Genomic DNA, 24,818 nt, shown 5'->3' on the forward strand with positions numbered 1-24,818 from the left:
CTAGGCGTCCTCTACAAAAAGTGGGCTATATGCCCAAAATGTCTAGTGCGACAAATTTGTACTGAAAATGGGTGCGCTAGTGTCCAAGCCCGCACCTACGCCTGGAAGGAAGGTCTGAGTACTGAGATAATTTGCGGGCACCTTCCTCAGAATGGATGCTCGATGTCACGGGACTCTAGTTAACAGACTGCAAGTGCACACTGCACTGTGGCATGGGGTGGACAATGGGACAGACCTCAAAGGCTGTTTCCCTACCTTCCTTACCTTATCCTGGGACTTATTGTTCTCAGTATGTCCTGACAGTTTCGCCGGCGACTCGAACAGCCTACCTACGTGCCGTTTCAACGCCAACATCGAATCGTTTTTCTTCGCAAAGGTTTGAGTCACATTCATCGCTACTTACTTACCTTGAGAAAGTTGTTGGTGCGTACTCACCTAGTCAATTGCTACCTACCTCTTAAGTGGCGTATGTCAGTCAGTATGAGCTGGCTCTATGGAAGCCGCTCGAGGGTCAGCGGGTATCTATTCACCTTAGGCCTGGCCGTCCCTGCAATCAGGGGCGTTCGGGACGCCAGGGTTGTCATTGGCATCATCTTCCGGGGCATTGGCAACTCCGTGGTTGCCATCGGCAACTCCATTGGCATTGGCAACTCCCAGTGATGAGGCCAAAGAGGGCAGCCGGTCAAACGTAAGGTCGTCTAAAGTGGTGAATACCGTAAATCCGTGGTTACCATCGGAAGCTCCTGCAGCATTGGCAACTCCGGGGTTGTCACCCTCGGGTCCAGCGGCAGTCCCTGTTTCCTCCTCACGCCTGCTCTGGGCGTAGGCGTGATTGTGTTCAGCAAGAACCATTTCCAACTCTAGCAGACGCGTGGCCTCCCTGCAAGCTTCGTGCCTTTTGCGCACATAGCTTTGGTTCAATTGGGCAAGCACAATCGCCATCTGTCGGACTCGTGCGTCTTCCACGGGCAAGTTGGCTGCAAGCATTTGCAGCGCATAGCTCAGGTTCAAGTAGGCAACCACAGTCCCCATCTGTCTGACTCGTGACCGTTCATCCTTCCATGCACGCCGCCGCTGCAGAAACAGCTCGTAGAGCTGCCGCAGGCGGTCGCCCATCGGGTCTCCGTGGTCAGCCATTTTGTGTGGCTGGAGGGAAGTTGTTTTGGTGAGTGTTTATCAGTCTCGCGAGGCTTGATTCTGTCAAGTTCGTTGACTGTGGTTTGAGTTTGAGGAAGCAAGAGATTACCGGCCTCTTTACTTGTACTAAAGCCGCTTCTTATACTACCAGACGTCACCAAATTTCCTTTGAGCATCAAGACAGTCATGGGTGTTATAAAATAACAATGGTGTTACAGACAGACTCCGGACGGATTCACTACCAAACTAGCTCTTTGTTCCGATACTCTTTTCCAGTCGGGGAACATGTTGCTCCTTGAACACTGAGATACCCAGCAATACAGCCCTGAGGCCATCGTCCGTCAACAGCACCAGAGTCCAGACCTGGACATCGGAACATCATTGCTCGCCCGGCTTCTCAGCTGCGGAACACAAGATTGTTTGCTCTACCTTAGGTAACATAGGTAAGGTATCCTTGAAATTGTGTGGGCAAAGTGCTTCCAGCGTCTAGCATGTCCTCGCCGAGGCCGACTACAACAGCTAAGAATCATAGCGGTCACTAACACGTTCCATTTCTCTTTGCGAGGATGGCCATTATTCTTTAACAGTGTTAACACGTGCAGATACGATTGAGATTGCCAAGACTCCTAGTCTTGCTAGGTCAACACAAGTACTACCTAGTCAGTCATGGCTCTACAATGAACACCTATTATTGTCATTCCATGTCCTAGTACTAACACCTCTACTCCAGCCAGTCATCTTTCAGGTTCCCCCTGAATGCTCGACTCTACAACCTATTTCAATGCTCTACATGATACCGTAATGACATGAAGATGAGAGTATGGAAGAGGAGCATAGGTACCTTAATGCATGATCCTAGGCCCCTAGCCAAGATCTTGGTACTGACTACTAATAGGTACCGAGTACTACGTGATATCTCGCATCATGTTAGTTGGCCAAATCTTCCACCTCTCATCTAGCCAACCGCATTGCGAGGGCTCATCACCCCGCTTGTCAACGTCTGTTTCAGGCTTAGGATGACCGACCCAAGATGTAGGATGCTCGACATGCCGCGGGGACCAAGGTAACCCACCCCTGATCTTTGGCACCATGAATTTATCCATGGTATTAACCAGCAGTTCCCGACCCGGCGTCCGGGACAGCACGCTCAAGTCCTGCACAGTCTTGATCAATCTCCACCTCTTTATTTTCCTCGAATCCTCGGTGAGTTTCCCCTCACTCCCAGCAGGCAAAGGACTTTGTTCAACGAAACTTTGAACCAGTCGTCCTAGCTCGCCACAACACCGTGCTTCTCAAAACAGAGCTGGTCGACCGCAACCATGGGTTTGGGATACAGAATCCTCAAGCTCATTGTTCGCAATGATGCGATGAAGGAGGAGTACGCACGCTTTGCCTCAAAAGTCATGGGTAACACGTGAATATGCTGACAGAGTAACCGCAGCCCCGAAGAAATCTACGGATGGCGGGTATTTGCTCTCGTTTGGGCAGGTAAGTAGGACTGCTCATCGACTTCTGGACACAAGTTGTCTCTTCTTATGAGCATACACTTACATGATTCTCTTGCGTAGCATGGTAAGAGAACCAACCGGTACACAGCGGAGTCGAACCGTTCGAGCTGGGCTAACATTGACCCCCTGAAGCTTCGGCGGAATGCTTTTCGGATGGGAGTAGGTGGATGAACACACGCTCACGAGAATGACGTTGAGAGCCTCGGCTGACGCTGCTCACAGTATCGGTACTATTGGAGGTGTCCTGGCCATGCCCGCGATGCAACAGTGGGTGCCTCCTAGACCATCGTCAGAAACGATCAAGTCAAACGACTAACACCATCACAGGCAGTACGGCTACATCACGTACGACGCGAAAGACAAGGCCGATATGTCACAGAACAGTAAGCAAATACAGCTTTTCATCGTACATTAGGCAGTCGTTAACACCAGGCTTTAGTTGCTTCGACCCTGCAAGCAGGATGCATCCTCGCCTGTCTGATTACGCCCTGGATGACGGACCGGTGGGGAAGACGGTGGGCACTGATCGGCACAGGCCTTGTCACACTCGTCGGCGTCATCATGCAGTCGGCGTCGGCCGACACGGGTAACCTTGGCGCCATGTACGCTGGCCGGTTCGTGGCCGGCCTCGGTGTCGGTGCCGCCTCCATGTTGACTCCGCTCTACGTCTCGGAATGCGCCCCAAGAGCCATCCGCGGCGGTCTGACTTGTATGATTCCTTCTGCTCTGATCCATGGTTACCTAAGGGTTGATGGTGGTGCGGTGCTTTGCTTACATTCTTGAAGCGTTTTACCAGCTCTTCATCGTCTTCGGCGTCATGGTCTCGTTCTGGATCAACTACGGGTCCTTGTTGCATCTCCAGGGGAAAGCGACCTATGCGGTGCCCCTTGCTCTACAGGCTCTTCCCGCGCTGTAAGTTGAGTGTGCTTCAGTAATCACCATCAACCCAACGTCAAGATTCGCATATACTAACGTGCTTTCCTCCGAACCCCAGCCTCCTCGTCATCTTTATGCTCATGGTACCGGAAAGCCCGCGATGGACAGCCAAGCAGGACAACTGGGAGGCGACAACCCGGATTATTGTCCGGCTGCGAGGGTAAGAAACCCAGTCCACTCTAGGGTGCAACATGCTATCTCACTCGCTAATCTGGTCAAATCATGCTCACGTAGCCTCCCGGCGGACCACTCCTATGTGCAGAGCGAAATCCAGGACATGGCCCAGCAGCTCGAGAACGAAAGGCGCCTAACTGGCGACGCTACGATCCTTGTCCTGCTCAAGGAACTAATCTTCATTCCCGGGAATCGCAATCGAGCCGCCATCACCGTCATGCTCATGATTTGGCAGCAGATGACGGGTGTCAATGCCATTGTGAGTTTTCCCAATCTATATCCAACTTCAAGCATATTTGCAGTGCTCACGCCATAATGCTCCAGAATTACTACGCCCCCCAGATTTTCGAAGGGTTAGGAATGTCAGGCACATCAGTCCAGCTCTTCGCCACGGGCGTGTACGGCATTGTCAAGGTCGTCGGCTGCTTCTTCTTCCTCGTCTTTGTTGCCGACTCGCTGGGCCGCCGGCGCAGTCTGCTGTGGACCAGCGCCGCGCAGGCCATTGCCATGTACATTGTTGGCATCTACGGCAAGATCGAGCCTCCCCAGAAGGACAAGCCGGTAAGCAATACTTATTCATATCTACATCTGGGTTATCGATAGGTTTGACAGCATAAGTAAAACAGATCTCGGGATTCGGGTACTTTGCCATCGTTCTCATCTACGCCTGGGCCGTGTTCTTCCAGTTCGGCTGGGGTCCCGTGTGCTGGATTCTCGTCAGGTATGTCCAGTCAATGCCATGGTTGCCCTTTGAAAATGGAAATGGACAGTCAGCTCTGATACCCTGGATTGCAAACAGTGAGATTCCGACCGCCCGTCTTCGTGCCCTGAACGTGGCCATTGGCGCCCTCACGCAATGGGTCTTCAACTTCATCATTGCGCGGACTGTTTTGACCATGCAGGTCACCATGGGCACGGCCGGCTATGTGAGCTTTCGCCTTTTTCATCTTTCAAAACCTGCATTTACTGATGAGTCCCAGGGCATGTTCTTTCTCTTTGGTACATTTGGCTGGATCATGGGAATTTTTGTCTGGTTCTTCATTCCAGAGACAAAGGGGATCAGCCTGGAGAAGATGGACGAGCTGTTTGGTATGACCCAGGCAGTGAAGGATGTCGAGGACCGCCCTTCTGTGACTGGAAATGAGGTCCGGGAAAACAATGCTGAGAAGGCCTAATGGAAGGGACTGATGATGGTGTGGCCATGGCAATAACTTGGGGTAGATTGTTAAGGTGACAACATGTGGACCGGGAATTGGTATAGTACATTCTCCACAGAGACACAGACAAACTGGAGACAGGAATAAAGGCATCTTCAACATGACGACGGCTCTTGTGAATGTGCAGCAGTGAACGTTCCATGTACCAGAACATAATGCCCGTAACCTACTGAGGTGGTTACCTAGGGTATACATGCTTATAATTATCGTGGGATATGCTTAGGTTAGGAACAGCGAAAGTGAACAGGCACTATCTGCATTCTTCCATACCTACCTTGACTTTGGCCAGCATTGGGTATATAACTCAAATCCTCCTTCCTACTTCCAACCCCCCACGGGTAGAAGTACCGTAGAAGTAGCAAAGTGGTAATACTCCCTCCCAAACTCAACGGAGGTCCCCTGTTCGATTCACCAACCGGGAAGACCGGATGCAGCCACTTTGTGAGTGTCAGGGGCTGTAAAGTCTGGAAGATGATCATGAAGAACATTTCCATCATATTCGCAAAGTGTCGTTGGTCATCCGACCCATCAACAAACCCACTGTTGTCCCAGGCGATGGGATAGAACTGGCCACGGCAGATGATGACCCAGAGGCTTTAAGCACCTTGGAACCAGGAAGTTCGGCAAGGTAATCAGAGAGGAGTTTAGCTAATATCACACGATCATTCAGGATGTCGATTTCATCATCAGCATCATTGATACTGCGCTGCGCCTGGGAGCGTCAAGCAGAAGCTTTTATACATGTAGCTGCCCAATACACCGTTCACCCAGGTCACCCAATATCCCTTTTACAAGGGCCCCGATGGCTCTCAAGTCCAGATTGATATCAGTGTGCATTGGCACCTAACCTTGAAGTATGCATTTCACTGGTATTCTGGGCTTGATCATCGTTGGCCCTCCCAGCCCCAATCAGCGCCAAAGTCTTCTACCCACTAGGTAGTACTAGTACCTAGTGATATAAGTCCAGAATGCGATATACGTTGCTAAGGTCGTTTTTCGATCCAGAAGCCTTCATTTTGCGAGTCAAAATGCCTCCATCCAAGGATCTGAAAGCCCTGATGGACAAGGATCCACTGGGGACCAGCCTATACGTCATGTGGCACTACAACTTCGACAGGGAAATGCAGAGTACACAGGACACGCTGGCGGTCATCCGGGAGCTACGCCGATCGGGGAAGATTCTCGACAAGGCGAATGAGAATCCTGTCTGGAAAAACATTTCCAGACAAGTCGAACCGTAACTGCCTACATGTACCTGTAAATGGTTATTGGTTACCAACATGAATAACTGAACCCCTAAACGAATAAAACCGCCCACCCATTTCCTCAGGGGCAATCCTCACCCCTCCCTAGTCCCATTCTGCGCCGAACTAACATTACTACTACTGCTCGCCTGCGCCCCTCCAATCTCCTCACCCTCGCCCTCACCCTCGCCATACTTGACGGTAATCTCTGTCACCTGGACAATGCCACGGTTCTTTGGCTGCACCCCGCCCTCTCTTTCTTGGTGGTTATGATTATTACTACTGTTATGATTGTTATTGCCGCCCAGGATGCTCCGGTCGCTGCCGTCGTCGTCCATCTTGTGCAGCTCAATGTCGCTGGTGACGCGCGCGGGCTTGCTGGTGATGGTGACGAAGCGGCTGTAGTTGCCCGTCAGGCCCGCGTCGTTGTTGGCGTAGCCCGTCTGGTACCCGCGCGACGACTTGACGTCGCGCACCAGCACGCGCAGCATGGGGATGCTGGCGGCGATGATGGACGCGCACGTCTCGGCGTTGCCCCAGATCCAGAGCTTGATGCCGTCAGCTGTTGTGGGTGTTTGTTGTCAGCTGATCTGTGTTTCACGGTTGAAATATGGAGGTATTGAGGAAGACGCACCCAAATCTGCCGAGGCCATTCCGGGCAACTTTGTAGTCTTGACGACGGCCGTGGCGCCCGCAAAGACGCCCATGCTCATGGCAATGCCCACTCCGATCTTCTCCCTGGGCTGCATCTGCAAGCCCCAGAGGAACTTCCACGGCAGTATGGCGAGCGCAATGTCCATAAAGGCCGAGAAGGACGACGAAAAGATGTCGTAGCGCTCCAGCACCTCGGGGGCCCAGCAAGTGCCCTCTTCGAACGGCACCGTGAGGTCCCATGCTTTGTGGAGGGGTTTGCACCGGATCCATGAGAACAGGCCCGACAAACCCATGAAGATGTTCATGGAGACGATGGCAAAGATGGCAACGTTCTTGATCCAGCCGTCGGTGATGCGCATCAGCGTAATCGCAAACGATGTCTTGCTCCACACGGCGGCCGTGACGGAAAAGGTACCCGAGACGAGCATTGGGAGCATCATGGCTTGTATGTTGGCCGGGTCAATGTCCCATGAGTGTTTTCCATAGCCGAGAGTGGTGAGGTATGATTGAATAGACGTCGTGATGAGGATGCAGACCTGTTCTCTTGTCAGTGACATGGACTTGAGTATACCCTTAACACTTCTGAACAGAAACTTGTTAGCCACCATGAAGATGGCCTGACGTCTTACCCATGAAGCAATGAGGACCCAGTCATCCCACCATAGGTTTTGCCGTCTCGTAAGGAGGCGACAGTAGACGCGCAGGGCCAAGAAGATGGACGCAACGGCAAACAGAGACCAGACACTCGCGAGAAGCTCTTTGGATTTATCGTCGTGTGGCAGCGCGGCCAGCTCTTCAGCTGTCAACCCCAGAAAGTTCGCCGGGATGCCTTGGGCGTCCGACATCTCTGCTGTGACCTCGGCCATCGTGACAAGTTCGATCTCGTTACTGGCTCTCGCGGTTCGGCTGTTGGACTGTGCCACGCACTCTCGAGGTAGCCGCCCAGGATGAAGGTACAGTCAATACTCGCTGCACTGCCTGGTCGGCTCCGTCGTCCCAGTCACGGTCTCAGACTATGACCGAGCGACGAGTTCGGGGTTAACGGATGGCGCAGAGAGAGAAGTTGAATCCAACCAGACGGTAACTCTGTTGCATCAGCGGGCGGGAGGTAACCTAGTAGGAAGCACAGGCATTGCAGATCCTTCTTGCGGGGTTTTTATTGTTGTTCTTGGGCCGAATAAAAGGGGAAGTGATGGTCGATCCAGGAGCAACGGAAGCTTGAACAGCTTTCCCTCTAGAAGGGATGTCCCTTGACAGTCAGATCTGGGCATCGGAATTTGCCTCGATAGCCTGCCTCAACCATAGGACTTGGCCAATCCCCAACAAGAGAGACGATTGATCCAATAGCGCCTATCACGCTCTTCGAGTGTCCGACTTAAAAGGTAGAGGATCCCTTGGATATCTGGCTCGCTAGTTGTCAGCTTCGGCCAGGGACTGCACCTCCACCGAAACGTCCGCCCGTGCGTTCATCCAAACTCTCGACGTCCCGGGCACCGGAGTGCGCTCCGGCTCGCTCATCCTAGACAGTGTGCCTGGACTTTGTTTCTCGCTTGGGTACGCGCATGAGTACCTCTACCTACCGTTCCTACTACCCGGTAATGTATGCACCCTCGTACCGATTTGAAGTGCTGCTATGGAAATAAAGAGTCATGATGGATCCCAGCCACATCTGAGCGCCGGTATCTGCCAGAAGGTTCGAGTCAACAGCGCGAATCGAAGACCGCATCATATAAAACACGCTTCCCCGGGTTGGGATGCGCCAGGACAACCCGACCTGCCGACATCTCAGAAGCCTTGGAACACGGACTAGTGGTGAATAGCGCAGAAGCTTCCATCCAGACGGATTCAGGAATGCGACATTCCAGCCCAGTTTCGTTCAAGTTTTCACACCGGGTGAATTGTATTTGGTGGAGCAGAGACCGGGCCAGAGCGGGTTTCGTTCGATCTGGTCATGCCCGTGCGGCCGCTCAACATGGATATCCCGGCATGGACGTGCGATGTGCCTGACACTGAGACTGACCAGAGGCCCGCTGAGTGTGAAAAATGCCAGTATGTTGTCGGGTTGCAATCCGAGCTTTTCTCAGGTGGCTGATGAGATATCTCAAGGAGTTAAGGCTCATTCTTGGATCTGTGCCATGAGTGTGAGTGAGACCTGGGCAAGACCTTAGCCACCTCACTACAAATATCGCGTTGAAAAGAGTGGAGGGAATTGTGTAAGGTAATTACATACTAGGGCTCAGCATACCTACCTTATTCTCTTGGGTGTCTTTGATACCTTATCAACTGAGAATTTGAATGCAGTTATTAGAGGCAAAAGACCACGATGAAATCGCCATCAACCATCAATGAAACCATCGATCTTGGTGGGCCATGCCAAGAGCGTAAAAGTTCCATATTTCGGCAAATGCCGTGAAGATTTTGCAAGCATCAGGCAGGTATTGGATTGATGCAGTGCACGGAGACGGTACATAGGTAGCTTAGGGTAGGGATTCCCGATTGTCTGGATTAGGTTATGTCGGCAATGGAGAATTGAAGATGTGTCGTGAACAGCCTAGGTACAAGTACATCTGGTTCCAGCATCCCTAAATGAAACCCGAAAAGGCTGGACGAGAGGTTGTCGGTACCGGCATTTATCGGCAAAGGAAAGAAGATCTACTAGATTTTGAAGGACCCTCCCGGGTTAGATAACGAATACGGATAAATATCCGTTGAAAAGATCTGCATTGTGGAAGACGCATGGCGGTACAATCGGCGTCGTGACAACCTCAGGGTCCTCCAGATTGTTGTCTCGAACTCTCGATGAAAATGGCTCTGATCATCTGATAGACGACGATCAGTTCGTCCAATAAACAATTGCGGAGCGCGTTCGCTGACGTTATGTACCTCTGTACCACCTCCGTACCGACTGCAGGTGGCGCCTTCCGAGTCTTTATCCCTGAATCCAGTCCCTGACATGCGCACATGCGTCTGTTAGGTAAGCTGCTATCCGACCGTCGTTCCTACCTGATAGTGAGCCTACGAAGTACCAGGTTGATACATCCGTACAACAGCATTGGATGACGGACAGACGATTCACTAGTCAAGAACTTGAAGTCTCGCTAATAAAGGGAGAGGACAGCAGCTGAGCGATATCGCATAGCGACTCGGAGCGAAACGGATATAAGCGCCGGCTTAGGTGGCGCATCACCAGATCAACCAGATGGCGGATGAGGCTCTTTGCGGCTTTTTTTTCTCACCTCCCCCACTTTTTCGTCCCCAAATGATCATCACCGTCGACGGGCAAAAGTTGCTTGGGGCTCAACAAGTTGAACGGGCCAAGATGCCATCCCCTTGCACACTGCATGGAGACACAGCCCCAGCTAGCTCGTGGGCCAAGCCCTTTAGTCCCAGGGACCTGCAAACCGCTCTTTTCAAGCACACCAATGGCACCAATGGCGGACCAGTCAGTTGTGGGCGGCTCGAGGTTTCCCCGACTTTTCAGTAAGCAAGCTGTCGGCAGCTCGCAGCCTTGTGCCACGTTTCCGAGTCCATGGGCTTCTTTTCATCTGCAAGCCGCTGTGGGTTCACGTTGAGCCCTTGCTCAAATGCAACTGTATGAGAGGCTGGGACGCTCAGCTGGATGCATGACTGCAGATCGGGTGCAACGGTTAAGAATAATAAGATTAAATAAGATTAAAGCTGAACTTCTGTATGATGGATATGGGAGAGCTTAAGGCGGTCCGGCTCTGCTAAATAAGACGCGGGTGTCCCTCTCCACCCGGAGCCTGCTGTTGTTTTGTTTTGTTCCTCGGGAGCCGTCCGCGATTGCAAACGACATACGCCTTCGCCGTTCTGACCTGTACGCCCTTGACCGGAACCCCCGTCCTAATACAGACCCCGTCGAGAACACCAAAAATGCGTGCCGGCGCGATAGCAATCCGCGCCCTTCTAGGCGGCAGCCTACATGTGGCCACGGAGCACCGGGTCACCCAGCTCGGGACCTCGCCCAACCCTGGTGCTGGCTTACTCGCCCGCCAGGGCACCTGTGATCCCGGCTGGGTTCTTTGCGTCGACGGCTGCATGCCCGCTGGCAGCGTGTGCTGCACTTCGTATGTCCTGACTCCATCCCTCACTGGCAACGGTGTCAATGATGGCGCAAGACTGTTCATGTTTGAGCCGAGACTGACACGCGACCGTGAACCCAGACGAGGCACCTACTGCGACGCTGGTTATTACTGCATGACTACCAGTGGTTGTTGTCGGGTAAGTAAATACCACTATCTTCAACTTTTCGGCTCTTCTCCGAGTCTAGCTGCCAGAGGTAATTATTGTTCCATGGGACTGATAATGTGTACAGGAGGGCAGAACCTGCTCGGGCGTTGCAACCTGTGATCCTGGCGAGGTGTTCTGCAACAACGGGTAAGTCACTGCAAAATCCCCTCTCCCTACCTTACCCAGTCTACTCAGCGCAAAAACTAACCAACCCTTGCTCCTTTTCACCAGCTGCATTCCCCAGGACGGAGTCTGCTGCCCATCGGGCGGGTACTGCGACCCTGGCGAGGTGTGCACGAGCGACGGCTTCTGCCGCCAGGGAAGCGGCGGCAGCTCAGGGGGCAGCACAACGAGAGCTACATCGACAGTACGCACCACTGCTACTACTACTAGATCAACCAGCAGCCGGGCCACTTCGACTTCTCGGTCTGCAACCTCGACGAGCCGCCGGACAACAACGTCGGACGGGGACGACGACAATGTCCTGCCTACCACCATCCCCAACGAATTCCCGGACGCTACTGAGTCTGCGAGTGGCTTTAATGCCCGGACGACAAGCACCTCGCCCATCCCGAATGGTGGCGGCGGCAGCAGCCCGTCCATCACTCTGCCGGGATTGCCCGGTCAGAATGGGAACGCCGGAACCGCCCTGACTGCGGAGCGGGCTCTGGTAGGAGTCGTGGCTGCCGCGGCAGGGTTGTTCGGGTTGGTATGAGGATGACAACTTGCAGGAGAGATACCCCTTTAGCACCTTGGTTTACATGTAATGTTTGGAATGGATTCATGGATGGAGACGATATGCAGTGATACCTCGACCTTTTATTCATACAGATTTATACCTTGAAGCGGACAGTATAAGGTTGGCTAGGCGTAAGGTTATATATAAGTGCCACACCCAGTTCGTTCATGCTTCTCATCGTCTGTTGAAGGGCTCATACAGTTACTACCACTAGTGCTTCGTATGATTTCACGAATAGTACTACCTAGATTGTTATTAATCTAAGCTTAGTCGGAGCCTCGCTGTCCCTGCTACTACCATTAACGACCACCGGAACCCTTCTCGTCACTGAGTCCCACCAGTAAAAGATCTACTATTGCCATGATCACCTAGCTACTACGGTGAGGTAAGTACCATGGGCAAGGGGTTCTGAGACATTACCCGCTACGTAGCCTCATTACAATCCACGTTGGCATATGAGCTTAGTACGGGCAAGACGAATAGTAATGACAACCATAACATGATAATAGAAAACAGAAATGATGAGCCTCATCTGCATGTGGCCACCCCTATGGGCCATGATGTTGGCATTTGATAATGTCCGTCATTACTTTTCAGTCGCCCGTGCCCAACTAACATGTCAAAGCGAATTGTGATGATGCCGGAGTGACAGAGAGGCACCCCTCTCCCTCATGGTCCCCTGGTACCAGCAGTAGTAGTGAGCAGTGGGAGTCTACATGCAGGGACCTGAAGGGGTTGTCTTCCATTTGTCTCTTGAGAGAAGATATGTGCGGCGAGGAATGGAGTTTGAGTAATGCCGGATCCGCATGACATGCTGCAATCATATCCTTCAAGGTTCTTAGATCCTGATGCTGCAGTGCCCTGCCACCACAATACACATGCAAGCGGCATCATGAATGCTGTGACTGCCTTAGAATTTAGGCCATACCATGCTCCTTAGCAACGCCATATCCTGTGCTTATAGACCTTCCTGACATATCAACTGCTTTTGTTCTCCTTTGTGGGCGTGACGGCTAGACGTGTATGACTCACGCCGTCTGCCATCCTTAGGCTGGCATCACGTATGGGGTGAGGCTTCGAACCATCTCACACAAATCGACCTTCGTCGCTGCGACTGATAGCCAAGCAGCCCTGTCAGTCCCTCATCTGCCGCACGTTGAGGTTGATTCTCTTGTTCTCCATCCACCCCCGCCACTCCTCGTACTTGCCGTCCTCGGCCGGCCAGTCCTGCAGATACTCGGGACAAGTCCCCTTCAACACCTTGGGCACACCATGCCAAGCAAACCGCGACTCCTTGGTCATGTAGATGGCATCGCCCGACCGCAGCCTCAGCAGGAGGTACTCCTTCTTCTTCCCTCCTGCCGCGCCGTTCCCTTCCTCCTCCTCCGCCATGTTTCCCACGTCATTCGGCGCGATCATAAACAGCGAGTCGCACCCAAAACTGAGGCTCACCAGGCCCTTGTCCGTCTCCTCAGACACGTCGCGGTGCATCATCATGGTGTCGCCGGGGGTATAGAAGTTGACGATGGCCGCCTGCGCCAGGGTCTCCGGGAAAAGAGTTTCCAAGAAGGCGGCGATGTCCGGCGGAAAGTCCGGGGGCCGCTCGCCCGAGGGGTAGATGCGATTTGTCCAGTCGTACTGGCCGCCCAGCGTCACCCAGTGCAGTTTGCGCTCGAGGACTTGTCGGATAGACAGGGGCTTGTGAACATCAGGGTCCTTGGGGGCGAACACGACAGGGGAGGAGGGCGGGTAAGAGAAGAAAGATGTGTCGCCCCCGTTCTGTTCGGCATGTGGGTAGGGGAGGTTGAAGTGGAGGTGGATGTTGGTTTGGTGGGCTGGCTGGCTGAGATCCCTGTGGATAAGGCGTCTCAGGAGGGTCTTTTGAACCTCGGGAGGTACTACCGAGGGAACAATGAGTAGACCTGAAGGATGTTAGTATCTTTTTCTCGCGGTGCATGCAATGAAGCCGGGGATGATGGGGCATGCCTGGCAGGAGAGGATGGTAGTATATCGGAGCGTCCTTGGAGGCTTGGAATTCAGGTGTGTTGCCGGGGCAGACATGGCGGAATGACCGGTTCAGTGTCTCAACGGGAATGGTGCCCGCAAGACGGAACTCGGCTGTACTGTCTGCAGATTGAAGATCGTCAATGTCTCTGCTGTCGACCAAGTCCTTTTGGTCAATTCTCGAGAAACTTTTCCACTTGGCCTTGAGTTCGTCCGGCGGTTGCTCATGCGCATCGAGTTCTTTAATGTCTGCTGTCATACTCGCCCAGTGAAGTCTTGGTGAAGTGTTGCAAAGGTTTCTTAAATGCCTGTTAGAAGTGTTACTCACCTGTTAAACTTTAGACTGCAGAACTACAACAGGGTCTCTCCATTTCCCCACGCGGCCGTATCAGTGCCCCTCACTGGCTCTTTTTACCGTGCATCGCGCCGCCATTTAAAGCACTTTGAGTGGGGTGTGCGCCACTGTGGGGCTGATCAAGGGACGCCTCGACGCGGTCGCGTCGCCCCGTCAGCCGGGTTCAATTTGTTGATCAACGCCGGAAATTTGTTTGCAGGATTCTGACCGAACCACCAACTTGCACTCACCACCAACAGCACCTTCGGCCAACTCACCACCAAAAACAGACCTACGGTTGGCACCTCAGTAAGTAACAGTCGATGGCGCAGCGTAACTGACGCCGGCCCATCGCTCTCTTTTCCTCTTTTTCCCCTTCTCTCCGCGGTTGTACCGCCATCTGTTTTCCTCTCAGCCCTTGGTTGCCCCTCGTTCTCAGCCCGTTGCTACACCCCCACCAGCAACAAGGACAATTTTGCGGGCCGTACCACTCGACCAAACGACCAAACCGATCAAGCAGGCCGATCACATCTCTGGAAACCATCATCGACGTCACAAATTCCTAACAAAAATGGAGAATTACCAGAAACTCGAGAAAATCGGCGAGGGTATGTGCTCTGTCCCCCAAATTCCTTCCGGGTTCGCTCTCGGCTGCTTGCTGACTGGGGATTCGGTGTCTAGGAACCTACGGCGTCGTCTACAAGGCCCGCGATCTTAACAATGGCGGGCGCATAGTGGCGCTCAAGAAGATTCGCCTCGAGGCCGAAGATGAGGGCGTTCCCTCGACCGCCATCCGCGAAATCTCGCTCCTCAAGGAAATGCGCAACCCCAACATCGTGCGTCTGTTCAACATTGTCCACGCCGATGGCCACAAACTCTACCTCGTCTTCGAGTTCCTCGACCTCGATTTGAAGAAGTACATGGAGTCGCTGCCTGTCAGCGACGGCGGCCGCGGCAAAGCCCTCCCCGAGGGCACCGGGCCCGAACTCCACCGTTTGGGATTGGGCGATGCTATTATCAAAAAGTTCATGAACCAGCTGTGCGAGGGGGTCCGTTACTGCCATAGCCACCGCATCCTTCACCGCGATCTCAAGCCCCAGAACCTGCTTATCGATCGCGATGGAAACCTGAAGCTGGCTGATTTCGGTCTGGCTCGCGCATTCGGCGTCCCGCTCCGCACCTATACCCACGAGGTCGTCACCCTCTGGTATCGCGCCCCTGAGATATTGCTCGGCGGCCGACAGTACTCGACCGGGGTTGACATGTGGTCGGTTGGTTGCATCTTTGCCGAGATGTGCACGCGCAAGCCGCTGTTCCCAGGCGATTCCGAGATTGATGAGATCTTTAAGATCTTCCGGTGCGTGTTGTTCCCACCTGTGCAATTATACGCGTTCTTGCACTGATGCTTTGTTCCCTTGTAGCTTGCTTGGAACCCCTACTGAGGATATCTGGCCGGGTGTGACCAGCTATCCCGACTTCAAGGCTTCGTTCCCCAAGTGGCAGCGCGACTTTTCGCAGCCGCTGTGCACCAACCTGGACGCAACGGGCCTGGACCTGCTCGAGATGATGCTCGTCTACGACCCGGCCACGCGCATCTCGGCCAAGCAGGCCTGCAACCACCCTTACTTTGAGGACTATGTTCGCCCGCAATACCAGAGCAACGGTTACCGCTAGGAGACCCAGCCCATGCCTGTGAAGCGCGCGACCATCGGCGGTCCACGGCTCCTGCCGGCCCCGGACCTCTAGACCTAAAGCGAACCCATAGCCCGCGGTGGTTTGTGGAACTCGACAGCCTTATTCTGTACCTGGAGCATACATAACGTCTTGCTTTCAGGATACTGGTCGATCAGAACGAACTAAGTGCCGTACGTGGCTGGCGTTGGAATGGTGCTTTGAGCAGTGATATGGCGGGGGATACAGCACGGTGATGCTGAATGTATGGACATGACTCCACGATTGTGGAGGGGCCGGACTGTGCACAGAGCTGGGATGGGATCGGCAGACGGGAAGGCAATGCTTAGGAAAGGAGTTCACGAGGCACCGACATATGAGGGTGCAGCAGTCTTGTTCTCCTTGTTTCCTGCCTCATGCCAAGCACCCAGCCAGCAGGTTTCTTTTCCTTTGTCTCGCACGACTAATGTATGGAGTAGTACCAAGGAACCCGCTAACATACACGGAATTGATCATGTGTCTCTACTATGTTCCTTATTTGGTGATTCTGGACCAAGGATCGAAGAGGTTATGCTCACTTCGGAGATAGTCTGCCCTTTATTGACAATACTCGAGTATCAGATGAAGTCTTAACGCTAGCTTCCATCCCACTCCAAGTTGGAAGGGCGCTACAGAGGAAGCTGCTCTGCGACTTGATATGTTGAGCTCTGGAAGTATGCGGAGGTAACACCATGGAGCGAGGGTGATGTTTGTATCGGAACTGCTCACCAAGTTGATCTCAGGCTGTCTGGTCCATCAGTCCTCTGCCCCAACTTCTTCACCGCTAGTGTTGACAGGCAGCCCCCGCGAACAAGATGCAGGCCAGCGGCGAAGGCTAAGCAAGAAGCTTACATACAGTTCCCGCCTAGGGGGAATTTCTCACACCCTTTGCCACGGCCAGCTAAACATATAAGGTGTAAAAAGACAAGCCTCTCTTTCGTGTCCCCACCAATTACCATGCATAAGTACTCTGCAGGGAGACACCTACCTACCTTGGTTGCTGCTTGCTGCTTGCTTCTTGCTTACAGAATTGCCTCCGAACTTAACATGCCTAATCCCGCCATCTGAAATATAGAGCGAGTTGACGTATGCTAACTATCCCCTTCCCCAGACAGGTACGGAGGTAGCTACTGCCCGAATTCCGTGGCCGGTAAGCCGAGACGTCGCGCAAGGACGAATACCAGGCCATCCCGCCCTCAGCAGGGTGTAGGTAGCGGCATTGCTGACCCTGAAAAGGCATGATTCCCTCTGCTCACCAAACCTTCTCTCTCCCACGCTCGGCAAGAACCGCCAACACCTGTGCTGCGGGGGCTTGGGGCCTCCAACGAGGTAAATTGCAGGTAATAAACCCACACCTGCACCCATGCCAGAGATGAAGGGGCATTGAAACAGATGGATGGGTTGAAGGTATGCCAGAGCATGACGGCGGCCGACAGTACATTACTGTCTGTTGCCATATACGTTACCCCCTGTACTGTAGATTGAGAGGCGTGATTTAGTAATTTGACCTTCAGCTAGCTCCTGGTCCGAAGAACGTCGATGAGGGTGCGGACGGGTTTCGTCCCGTGGTGGTACTTGGTAACTGTTAGTGCAGGCCTGATTTTACACATAAAATTTGGCCTCTCGACTACCCCTCGTAACAAGTCGACGGGGTCGACGGGCACCTTGATGCACTTTGAGCCATCATCGTTAGCCCCGCCGTTTGCCCTCGCCTGATCGACTTTCTTTCACATACTCCGACATTCGGATCACTGAGCAAAACTCTCAACCTCTACTTCACCCCGCCCCTCGGATACACAACCCGACCAATAGCAAAAACCTGCAGATCCTGGAGGGAAACAACAAATAAACAAGCATGGGCACAGCGCTCCTTCATCGTCAACCCACAGTCCCTCACAGCCACCCATTGGTCCTGGTAAACGCCGTTGTGCGATTTACCCGCGGCATCATTCGACGTAGCTGGTTTTGGAAACAACGCATTGGGTCACGGCTCGGCTGGAGGAGAAGCCGAGAGGCAAGCGAGCTGCAGGAAGGGATCAGGATCGAGATCCCGCTGGCCAGGGTCCAAGACCAACAAACCAATCACGTCCCAATCCAGTTCTGCCCCGCTGAACCGGGGGATCTGTCAACCAATTGGACGTGCCGGGGGAAGGCGCAAGGCCGCAGAATCTGGGGACGTTGGCGGTGTTGGCCGCGGCGGAATTTTCCGGGCTTGTAGGTTTGTTGCGCCTCAATCTTGCGGGAGCCAAACGCTAAGTCAGGTAATAAGCGCCCGTGTGGATTGCCCTGCGCTTGCGCTTGCGCTTGATTCCGCGGTTACTGGCGGCGAGAGGCAGGCCACGTCTCGCCAGCGGGAGACCTCACTGCCAATGGTGCGTGGTTGCGGCGTGCGTCATGCGTCAATCCGGTGGGCGTATCCGTACTGAATCAGGTGAATCTTGAAGACTAAGGTCGGCCTATCTAACTTGGCTGCAGATAATTGCTTTCGTATGACAAAGATAGGGCCATTCGAACCAGCATTCCAGAGGAGCACTGAATCCGGAGTAATCCGCCTCATACACGACCGATCCAAATCCTATGCATAGTACCTACTCATCGAGTCTGACTGGTCGCCTATCCGTGACTGCCATTGACATTTGATGGTCAGCGCTCAGCGGGGAGGCCTGAGAACCGGCCCGCCCAGGTCGTCGACACGAACACTTGGGTGCCACATAGATGTTTGCCGAGAAGGTTGGCGTCTGAGATTCGTGCCCGGGCCGCAAATAAACTCAAGGATGCCGGCCGTTCCCGTCGTCTGAACTCAAGTCGCGACTCTGCACTACACGAGGTAGCACTCGACGGTATGGCTCGGTCTGTCCCTTGGCATGATCGGATTATCGCACGTCGCGAGGCCATAATCTAGCCGAAGGAAGCGACCCGGGTTGGTGCGCTCCCCCGCTTTACTGCCTCAGCTGCTAGCCTTCAAATGGCCGCTGCTGTCATCACATGCGAAAGGAATCTGACACGACCGTGTTGGACCGGCAAGCTGATCGCTCAGTCGAGTGTTGAGGCAAGTCAGCCGGATTAGAGGATGGTTTTGGGAAACTCCGGAGTAGATGGATGACATGCAGCCATCAGCCGCAGACGGAGAAACCCTGACACAACCCTCCGGCAGTTGTGCCTCTAGTGCAAACCTTGCCGCACTTTGTGTGAGCGAAGTGTGTTGTGAACCAGCCGTTTCATGGCAGAAAGTCGTTAGCAGGCCCTCTTCAGCCCTCAGTTCGAACTTCGAAGACTGGTTCCAGATCAAACGTTGCCTGAGACATGCAGCAGCAGTGCCCTTTTGCCCTACGGTAAGCCATCACGTTACCGGTGCTAGCCGCAGGATCCAAGCTGCCGTGATCGCACAACGGTTACGAACCATCTGCCGTAAGATAGTTCGGGTGTAGCACAAGGACACCATGACTTCTCAGCTCGAGCAGCGGAAAACCTTGCTTGAGACAGTTACTGGATATGCTCGAACCGTGCTGAAGATATCCAATCTCAGCTCAGCCACCCTCGATTCGCTGGACGAGCAAGATTTTCTCCAAGACATGCAGCGGTGCGGACTGGCCAATCACGGCGCCCGCAGCGTCCCGATCCATCCAAATCCCGCCAAGCGGGGCCGGACTCGGCCTATGCTGGCGAAAGGGACTTTTTTTTCTCATTCGGTGGCCTCCGGCTTTCCTCCCGTCTCCGCCCCGCTATGAATGAAGAGATGAAAGGCATGGCGGGGAGATTGCGCGAATCCGTGATGCCGACCAAGACCCGGCACTGACCCAACTGCTTGCCAAGTGGCCGCCTCCCCGCCAGCCAGCGCACGAACACCACACCGCCCTTCCAAGCAGCCCCTGACCCAGGGGCGGGACGGCAGCACGGGGTAATTCAGGGGGAAGGCCCACAGTGGAGGAGGAATACCTTCTTCCCCGCGAAACGGCCTGTGCATCCCGTGAGCTACTGTATACACTATTCGTACCTGAATTATCTAGTGCATCTGATGTGGGAACTTGCAACCGAAAGTGTGGAATCTGTGGATGTACTTTTGCTCTCCCTGACCGCCACTGTAGAGTATTGATGCTGGAGAAAGGAGAAGCTGCTCCGGTTGCGGCAAATCCGCTCTTGGATGTCCGCTTGGACCTCCAATATATTGCCTCCAACAGTTGATTTGCGCGTTATTGAAACGCGACGATAAATGTTCTGATATACGAGCGGTTGAAACATTTCCATATCATCGCAAAATTTGGTTGCGATGTTTCGAGAGAAAAGTTGCCCCTATTTGATGCTCTGTAAAATCCGCCGCTAACTCTTTTGGATGCCAACAAAACTCGGTCAATTCGTCGCTCTCGGTTGCTCCCACCGAGCGGGGTATGTACAAGGGACCGCAACATCTCGTGCAGGTGGAAGGCACAGTTGGAGATCAGTGCAGACACTAACGGACCCGTCAATTCCAGGTTCTTATATCCGTACATACCTACATACGGATAAGGAACGTATGTCTTCCCCTCGCAGAAACATCACAATCCTAGAGGATGTTCCGCGACAGGGAGGATTGTGAAGCTTTGAGTGATAGCCAACATTCCCTCGGCCGGACTGCGGTGCTAGCCAGGCAACGTCCGATCGGGGTTCAAATGGGCAAAGAGTCTGTCTTCTCAGGTAGCGAACAATGTGTATTGTCCCTTATTTTCTGCCAAATGCTCAGGTCAAGCTACGTGGGTTGCACACGCCGTCCCAAGTGTCAGTTGTTTGGGGCCTCTGGGCTGATGGGTGTAACCCCACCATATGACGCAGTCACGCAGATAGGGGCACAGATAAGGGTTTTGAGATGAAGGGGAGATCGATGATAGGGCTTTTACAAGAGAGAACGACAGACCGCAAAAGGGTTGGACCTACGGACTAAACATAAGAAAAGGCCAGGGTCGATCTGTCCAGATCATCGGCCCTTGGAACTAATGCTGGGATGGAATGTGTGATGTTTCGAGGTGTTTTCAACTTGTCGTTTCGTTTCACCGCGATGCAGGTGCTCGATTGGCTTGGCATCAGTACTGCAGTGTGCAACACATTTTACCCCTGCGTTGCCCCTGAGCATTACCTTACATGTAGGTTGGCCAGCCGTGGCCCTGGTACGCAGTGTTCAATAGACAGGAATCAATCCTGAGTTGGATATCAAGATCGTGCATGTCTGCTTCTTCATGAGCCGGTCTGTGTCATTCAACAATCAAATTGTCGCTCAACCCACGACAACAACTGCTGCTCAAGAACGGGCTGCCATAGTCATTTCTAGTTTTTCGTTGCAGAGCCAAGGAGGAACCCCAGGCGTTGTCGCCTTTGAGATGCCTCTATAACTGTCATGTCGAGGCTGGCTGGTGTTGTTATTTGGTTGGGCAGGAGTTATCCTTGGCGTGGTGGAGGCAGTTTGCACTTTGCAGAGTCTGGAAATCGCGATAAATATCAACAAGACAGCTCATACATTCATTCGCATGCTTTGGCACACGCCAATTGGATCTCTATACAAAGACTCGCCACTGCCTGAGTACTCGCAGTTCTTTGAATATCGAGTGGTTGACCACTCCTAATAAGAACGTCCTTCGATTTTTTTGGTGCAAGCCCCTCGCTTGTTTCAAGTCTAAGCGTGGGGGATGCAACCTAACCAATCGTTAGCCGTTGAGAGCCAGATCGCTGGCACTTGAGAATCTCGCATACAGAGCTGCCAACCATTCATGAATCGTGTCATGCACAATGTGGATAGCGCACTGGGAGGAATGCAAATCGGCAGCCACTCAAATAATTGTGGCACTGTCCTCCTCAGGACGGAAAAGACATTTTTGCTCATGACTCGGACCGATGGGTCAGTCCCTACCGTCGAGAGTTGAGGGATGCCAGACGGTTGGTGATGCCACACAACGCCCATGTAAGGGTTTCCTCTACATAGTGATAAAGGCAAATGATCCCCAAGTGTGACCTTGCATCCCTTTTTGTGATTAGTTGCGCTCCTGGAATCCGCAATCCAAAAGTCCGCTGTTCGGCAGGAGACAGGAACCTAGATAATACCCCAACTTCCTGGTCTGGCACCTCCATCCGGCCAAACGTCTCCCTGGGACTACCTTCCGAGCTTCACTCTATCTCGTACCCCTCGATCAAGGCTGGTTCCCTGGACCGAAGGAAAAGGGGAAGCTCGAGCGAATTTCCACCGAGTTGACGCAGCCCTTCGCTCTTCCTACCTTCTCACCCTACTTCGCAATAGGGCTGTTTATGTGCTGTAAGTTGGTGTCTCTGATTCATCCCTTCCAGCGTAAGCCTGCATACAAATCCCGACCTCAAACCGCCCCTGGCTTTTCGCCAATTGTTGCAGGCTCCTTCCCAGCGCGAATTTTTGAAGAGCTCAACACCAACAGACACAATTTGAAACAGAACCTAAGCTCATATTCATTTTGCAGTGTCTTCGACAGTTTGCTATTTTTCAACAAGTCCGCTCATTAAATCCAATCGTTGAGCCATATCGATCCAGGTTGGAAAGACGTTCCTCGGCAAGGACCCACCGCTCCGCCCCCGCTTTGCCGCTGCGACAAGAGACACCAGCACGAATCAATCCCCCAGACGCCGCCTGACAAGTCGCACTGGGCGACTGCTCGAACACGGCAGGCTCCCCAAACCGCACAACGTTTGCACGAGCCGACCGCCATTTTTGTTTTGGCGCGCGACAACTTTTTACCGCGGTGCTGCATTCCCGTCTGGGCACAAACCCTTTTCCCATAATAATCGCCCGGAGCCCTTGGGGCCCGAATCCAAAATAACGACACGCAGGATTGCAGCACTGCATCTTCGCACCTTTGCTTTCCCCAGCACGGCAGCGCCGTCTTCCAATTGTGCGGCTATTCCTTTCGACACATTCTGATTCCGCTGGTACGGACTTTTCCAGTGCTAGGGATTCGTGATTACCCACCTTCGCTACGGGCAGGTTTTTTTTGGCGTCGACGAGAGATCACCCAGATTCCACAACTCTGGTAATAATAGTGCAGCACCCGTCCAGGACTAGGTGGCTAGCTTCAAATCAGCGGTCTTTTGGCTCGTCCGACTTGTACCCTACCAGTACCCTGCACGGCTCATCGACGGTCGATCGTTCCCGTGATCTCCTGGGATCAAAATCATCGCCAGCTTGGGTTTATCATCATCGAGCCCGCCAGTCAGGTGTCCCCCAGACGGCTCTAGCTGACTGATTTGCTTCGCGATCTTCGCGTCGCTTAGTGACCTGAGGCTTGGCAGTTTTGGTCGTTGGGCTACAGTTCTCAACATTTTGGGCAGCGCTGTGCTCGTGCTGAAAAATCGACCGCACTCCGACACCCTCGCTATTCCCGACATAATAGCGAAGCTTTGCAAGATCCAGACTGGTCTCCTGCGACGTCCTTTTTGCAGACACTGGATTTTGCCCGAGGCACTTCGCGCAAACGGAGTTGCCCGTCCGCTGTCCCCGGCTCCCTCTCAGCTCATTGGGCGGGATCTGGCTTGGCACACTTTGCCCCTTCGCCTCTGACAACCCTTGTCGCATTCCAGCCCGGCTAGCCAAAAGCCTGGAATCTGCTGATCGCGCAACCCACCAGCGCCGGCCGATACAGCGGGCCACCACAACACTGCCGGATTGCCCACGCACCCCCTGCAACCCCTGGACCCCTGCACAGCTGTCCGCCTGGCCGGCCACCACCTGGAACGCCCACGCTCAGCCTCGTGGACAGTGCACGTCACCAAAGCCACTGAGACACGCAGCAACAGGCTCCCTAGCCCTGTCTGCGGAAAGCCTGTTAAGGGGGCCCACGCCCTGAACGGCAAGCTGTTTGTTCAATATCGTCCCTTGATTTACCGAGCCCATCAACCCGGCCCTTCCCCAGGGGCATCAACACACGAGCTTCGCCTCTTGTGAGCACCCCAGTCGTTGATGCCGACGTCTATCTTAGACAAGCTGCTCAATTCTCTCTCGACTGTATTATAAGTCTCGGCATCTCGCTATCCCAACACCCTCTTCGGTCTTTCTCTCCCCAGGACACATAGACAGGAGAGAGTCAGGCACTTCTCACCTGTTACCCGGACTTACTCGCTCATCAATAGACTCATCACACATAATCTTTCACGCACACACATAGCACCATGGAGTCACTACCGACGACGCTCAGCTTAGCTCAGCTTAATGCCAAGGCTCTCAAGATGCTGGTTTGGCAGCCGGTCAGCACGGACATGATCAGGTTCCTGGCGAGAGCTGCCAGCAACGTTATACAATGCGACCCGGGGCCGATCGCCCCGGCGGCAGGCGAAGCTTATACCTCGGATTACACATCATCTCCAAGGACGCTCCCGACACTCGAGAAGTTTATCGATCAGGTGGTCAGGTGTTCAAACGTCCAAGTGCCGACACTTATGTCGTCGCTGGTCTACCTCAACCGCCTAAAATCTAGGCTAGGTCCCCGGTCCAAGGGCCTGCCCTGCTCTGCTCACCGCATCTTTCTCGCCTGCCTCATCCTTTCCGCCAAGTACCTCAACGACAGCAGCCCCAAGAACAAGCACTGGGCGAACTACAGCGTCATGTACGGCTTCGGCTTCAACCGCACTGAGGTCAACCTGATGGAGAAGCAGCTGCTGTTTCTGCTGGACTGGGACCTGCGCATCACCAAGGAGGATCTCTACCGGGAGCTCGACCATTTCTTGGCGCCCATCCGGGAGGAGATTGAGGAGCGCTACTGGGCCGAGAGGGAGATGCAGGCCCGGCAGGAGCGTGAATGGCAAGCGCAACAGGAGCGCGAGAAGCAGCTACGCACGCCGGCCCGCATTGCCCGCCCGCACCTGCGCGAGGTTGCCGAGGACCCCATCGCCTGGCAGGCCGCCTACAATGCCTTACCCGCCGACAAC

At 53.7% G+C, this 24,818-nt stretch overlaps 8 protein-coding genes across 8 annotated transcripts; 5 read left to right on the top strand and 3 right to left on the bottom strand.

Annotated features, from left to right (window-relative positions):
* Window positions 1–531: 531 nt before the first annotated feature.
* On the bottom strand, window positions 532–1,137 carry N656DRAFT_799308 (uncharacterized protein; the record flags this gene model as incomplete). Its single annotated transcript, XM_064817854.1, has 1 exon — window positions 532–1,137. The coding sequence occupies one exon, from the start codon at window positions 1,135–1,137 to the stop codon at window positions 532–534; it is 606 nt and encodes a 201-aa protein (XP_064669044.1).
* A 1,261-nt stretch (window positions 1,138–2,398) lies between these two features.
* On the top strand, window positions 2,399–4,937 carry N656DRAFT_780766 (putative sugar transporter protein). The gene is given in 14 exon segments (XM_064815445.1): window positions 2,399–2,515; window positions 2,579–2,625; window positions 2,641–2,643; window positions 2,777–2,804; window positions 2,868–2,912; window positions 2,973–3,028; window positions 3,085–3,354; window positions 3,431–3,557; window positions 3,640–3,741; window positions 3,816–4,014; window positions 4,080–4,316; window positions 4,382–4,476; window positions 4,555–4,681; window positions 4,736–4,937. The coding sequence occupies 14 exon segments, from the start codon at window positions 2,457–2,459 to the stop codon at window positions 4,928–4,930; spliced, it is 1,590 nt and encodes a 529-aa protein (XP_064669045.1). The 5' UTR covers window positions 2,399–2,456; the 3' UTR covers window positions 4,931–4,937.
* A 1,374-nt stretch (window positions 4,938–6,311) lies between these two features.
* N656DRAFT_711820 (uncharacterized protein) lies at window positions 6,312–7,715 on the bottom strand (the record flags this gene model as incomplete). The annotated part of the gene is made up of 3 exons (XM_064811767.1): window positions 6,312–6,778; window positions 6,851–7,406; window positions 7,500–7,715. The coding sequence occupies 3 exons, from the start codon at window positions 7,713–7,715 to the stop codon at window positions 6,312–6,314; spliced, it is 1,239 nt and encodes a 412-aa protein (XP_064669046.1).
* A 2,888-nt stretch (window positions 7,716–10,603) lies between these two features.
* On the top strand, window positions 10,604–12,149 carry N656DRAFT_164415 (uncharacterized protein). Its single transcript, XM_064808721.1, has 4 exons — window positions 10,604–10,958; window positions 11,055–11,112; window positions 11,207–11,268; window positions 11,353–12,149. Exons 1-4 carry the CDS (start codon window positions 10,765–10,767, stop codon window positions 11,834–11,836), a joined length of 798 nt encoding a protein of 265 aa, XP_064669047.1. The 5' UTR covers window positions 10,604–10,764; the 3' UTR covers window positions 11,837–12,149.
* An 845-nt stretch (window positions 12,150–12,994) lies between these two features.
* Window positions 12,995–14,123, bottom strand: N656DRAFT_790530 (uncharacterized protein; the record flags this gene model as incomplete). Its single annotated transcript, XM_064816897.1, has 2 exons — window positions 12,995–13,782; window positions 13,847–14,123. The coding sequence occupies 2 exons, from the start codon at window positions 14,121–14,123 to the stop codon at window positions 12,995–12,997; spliced, it is 1,065 nt and encodes a 354-aa protein (XP_064669048.1).
* A 646-nt stretch (window positions 14,124–14,769) lies between these two features.
* N656DRAFT_769536 (Pkinase-domain-containing protein) lies at window positions 14,770–15,872 on the top strand (the record flags this gene model as incomplete). Its single annotated transcript, XM_064813712.1, has 3 exons — window positions 14,770–14,806; window positions 14,880–15,555; window positions 15,620–15,872. 3 exons carry the CDS (start codon window positions 14,770–14,772, stop codon window positions 15,870–15,872), a joined length of 966 nt encoding a protein of 321 aa, XP_064669049.1.
* A 5,338-nt stretch (window positions 15,873–21,210) lies between these two features.
* N656DRAFT_780775 (uncharacterized protein) lies at window positions 21,211–21,683 on the top strand. The gene has a single exon (XM_064815446.1). It carries the CDS (start codon window positions 21,274–21,276, stop codon window positions 21,454–21,456), a length of 183 nt encoding a protein of 60 aa, XP_064669050.1. The 5' UTR covers window positions 21,211–21,273; the 3' UTR covers window positions 21,457–21,683.
* Window positions 21,684–24,062: 2,379 nt separating this feature from the next.
* Window positions 24,063–24,629, top strand: N656DRAFT_711818 (uncharacterized protein; the record flags this gene model as incomplete). The annotated part of the gene is made up of 1 exon (XM_064811766.1): window positions 24,063–24,629. A coding segment is annotated over one exon (567 nt), but the record flags the coding sequence as incomplete, so codon positions are not given.
* Between the last annotated feature and the right edge of the window lie 189 nt (window positions 24,630–24,818).

The sequence above is a fragment of the Canariomyces notabilis genome (genome assembly GCF_033297395.1).
Source record: "Canariomyces notabilis strain CBS 508.74 unplaced genomic scaffold N656scaffold_15, whole genome shotgun sequence".
Classification (NCBI taxonomy): Eukaryota; Fungi; Ascomycota; class Sordariomycetes; order Sordariales; family Chaetomiaceae; genus Canariomyces; species Canariomyces notabilis.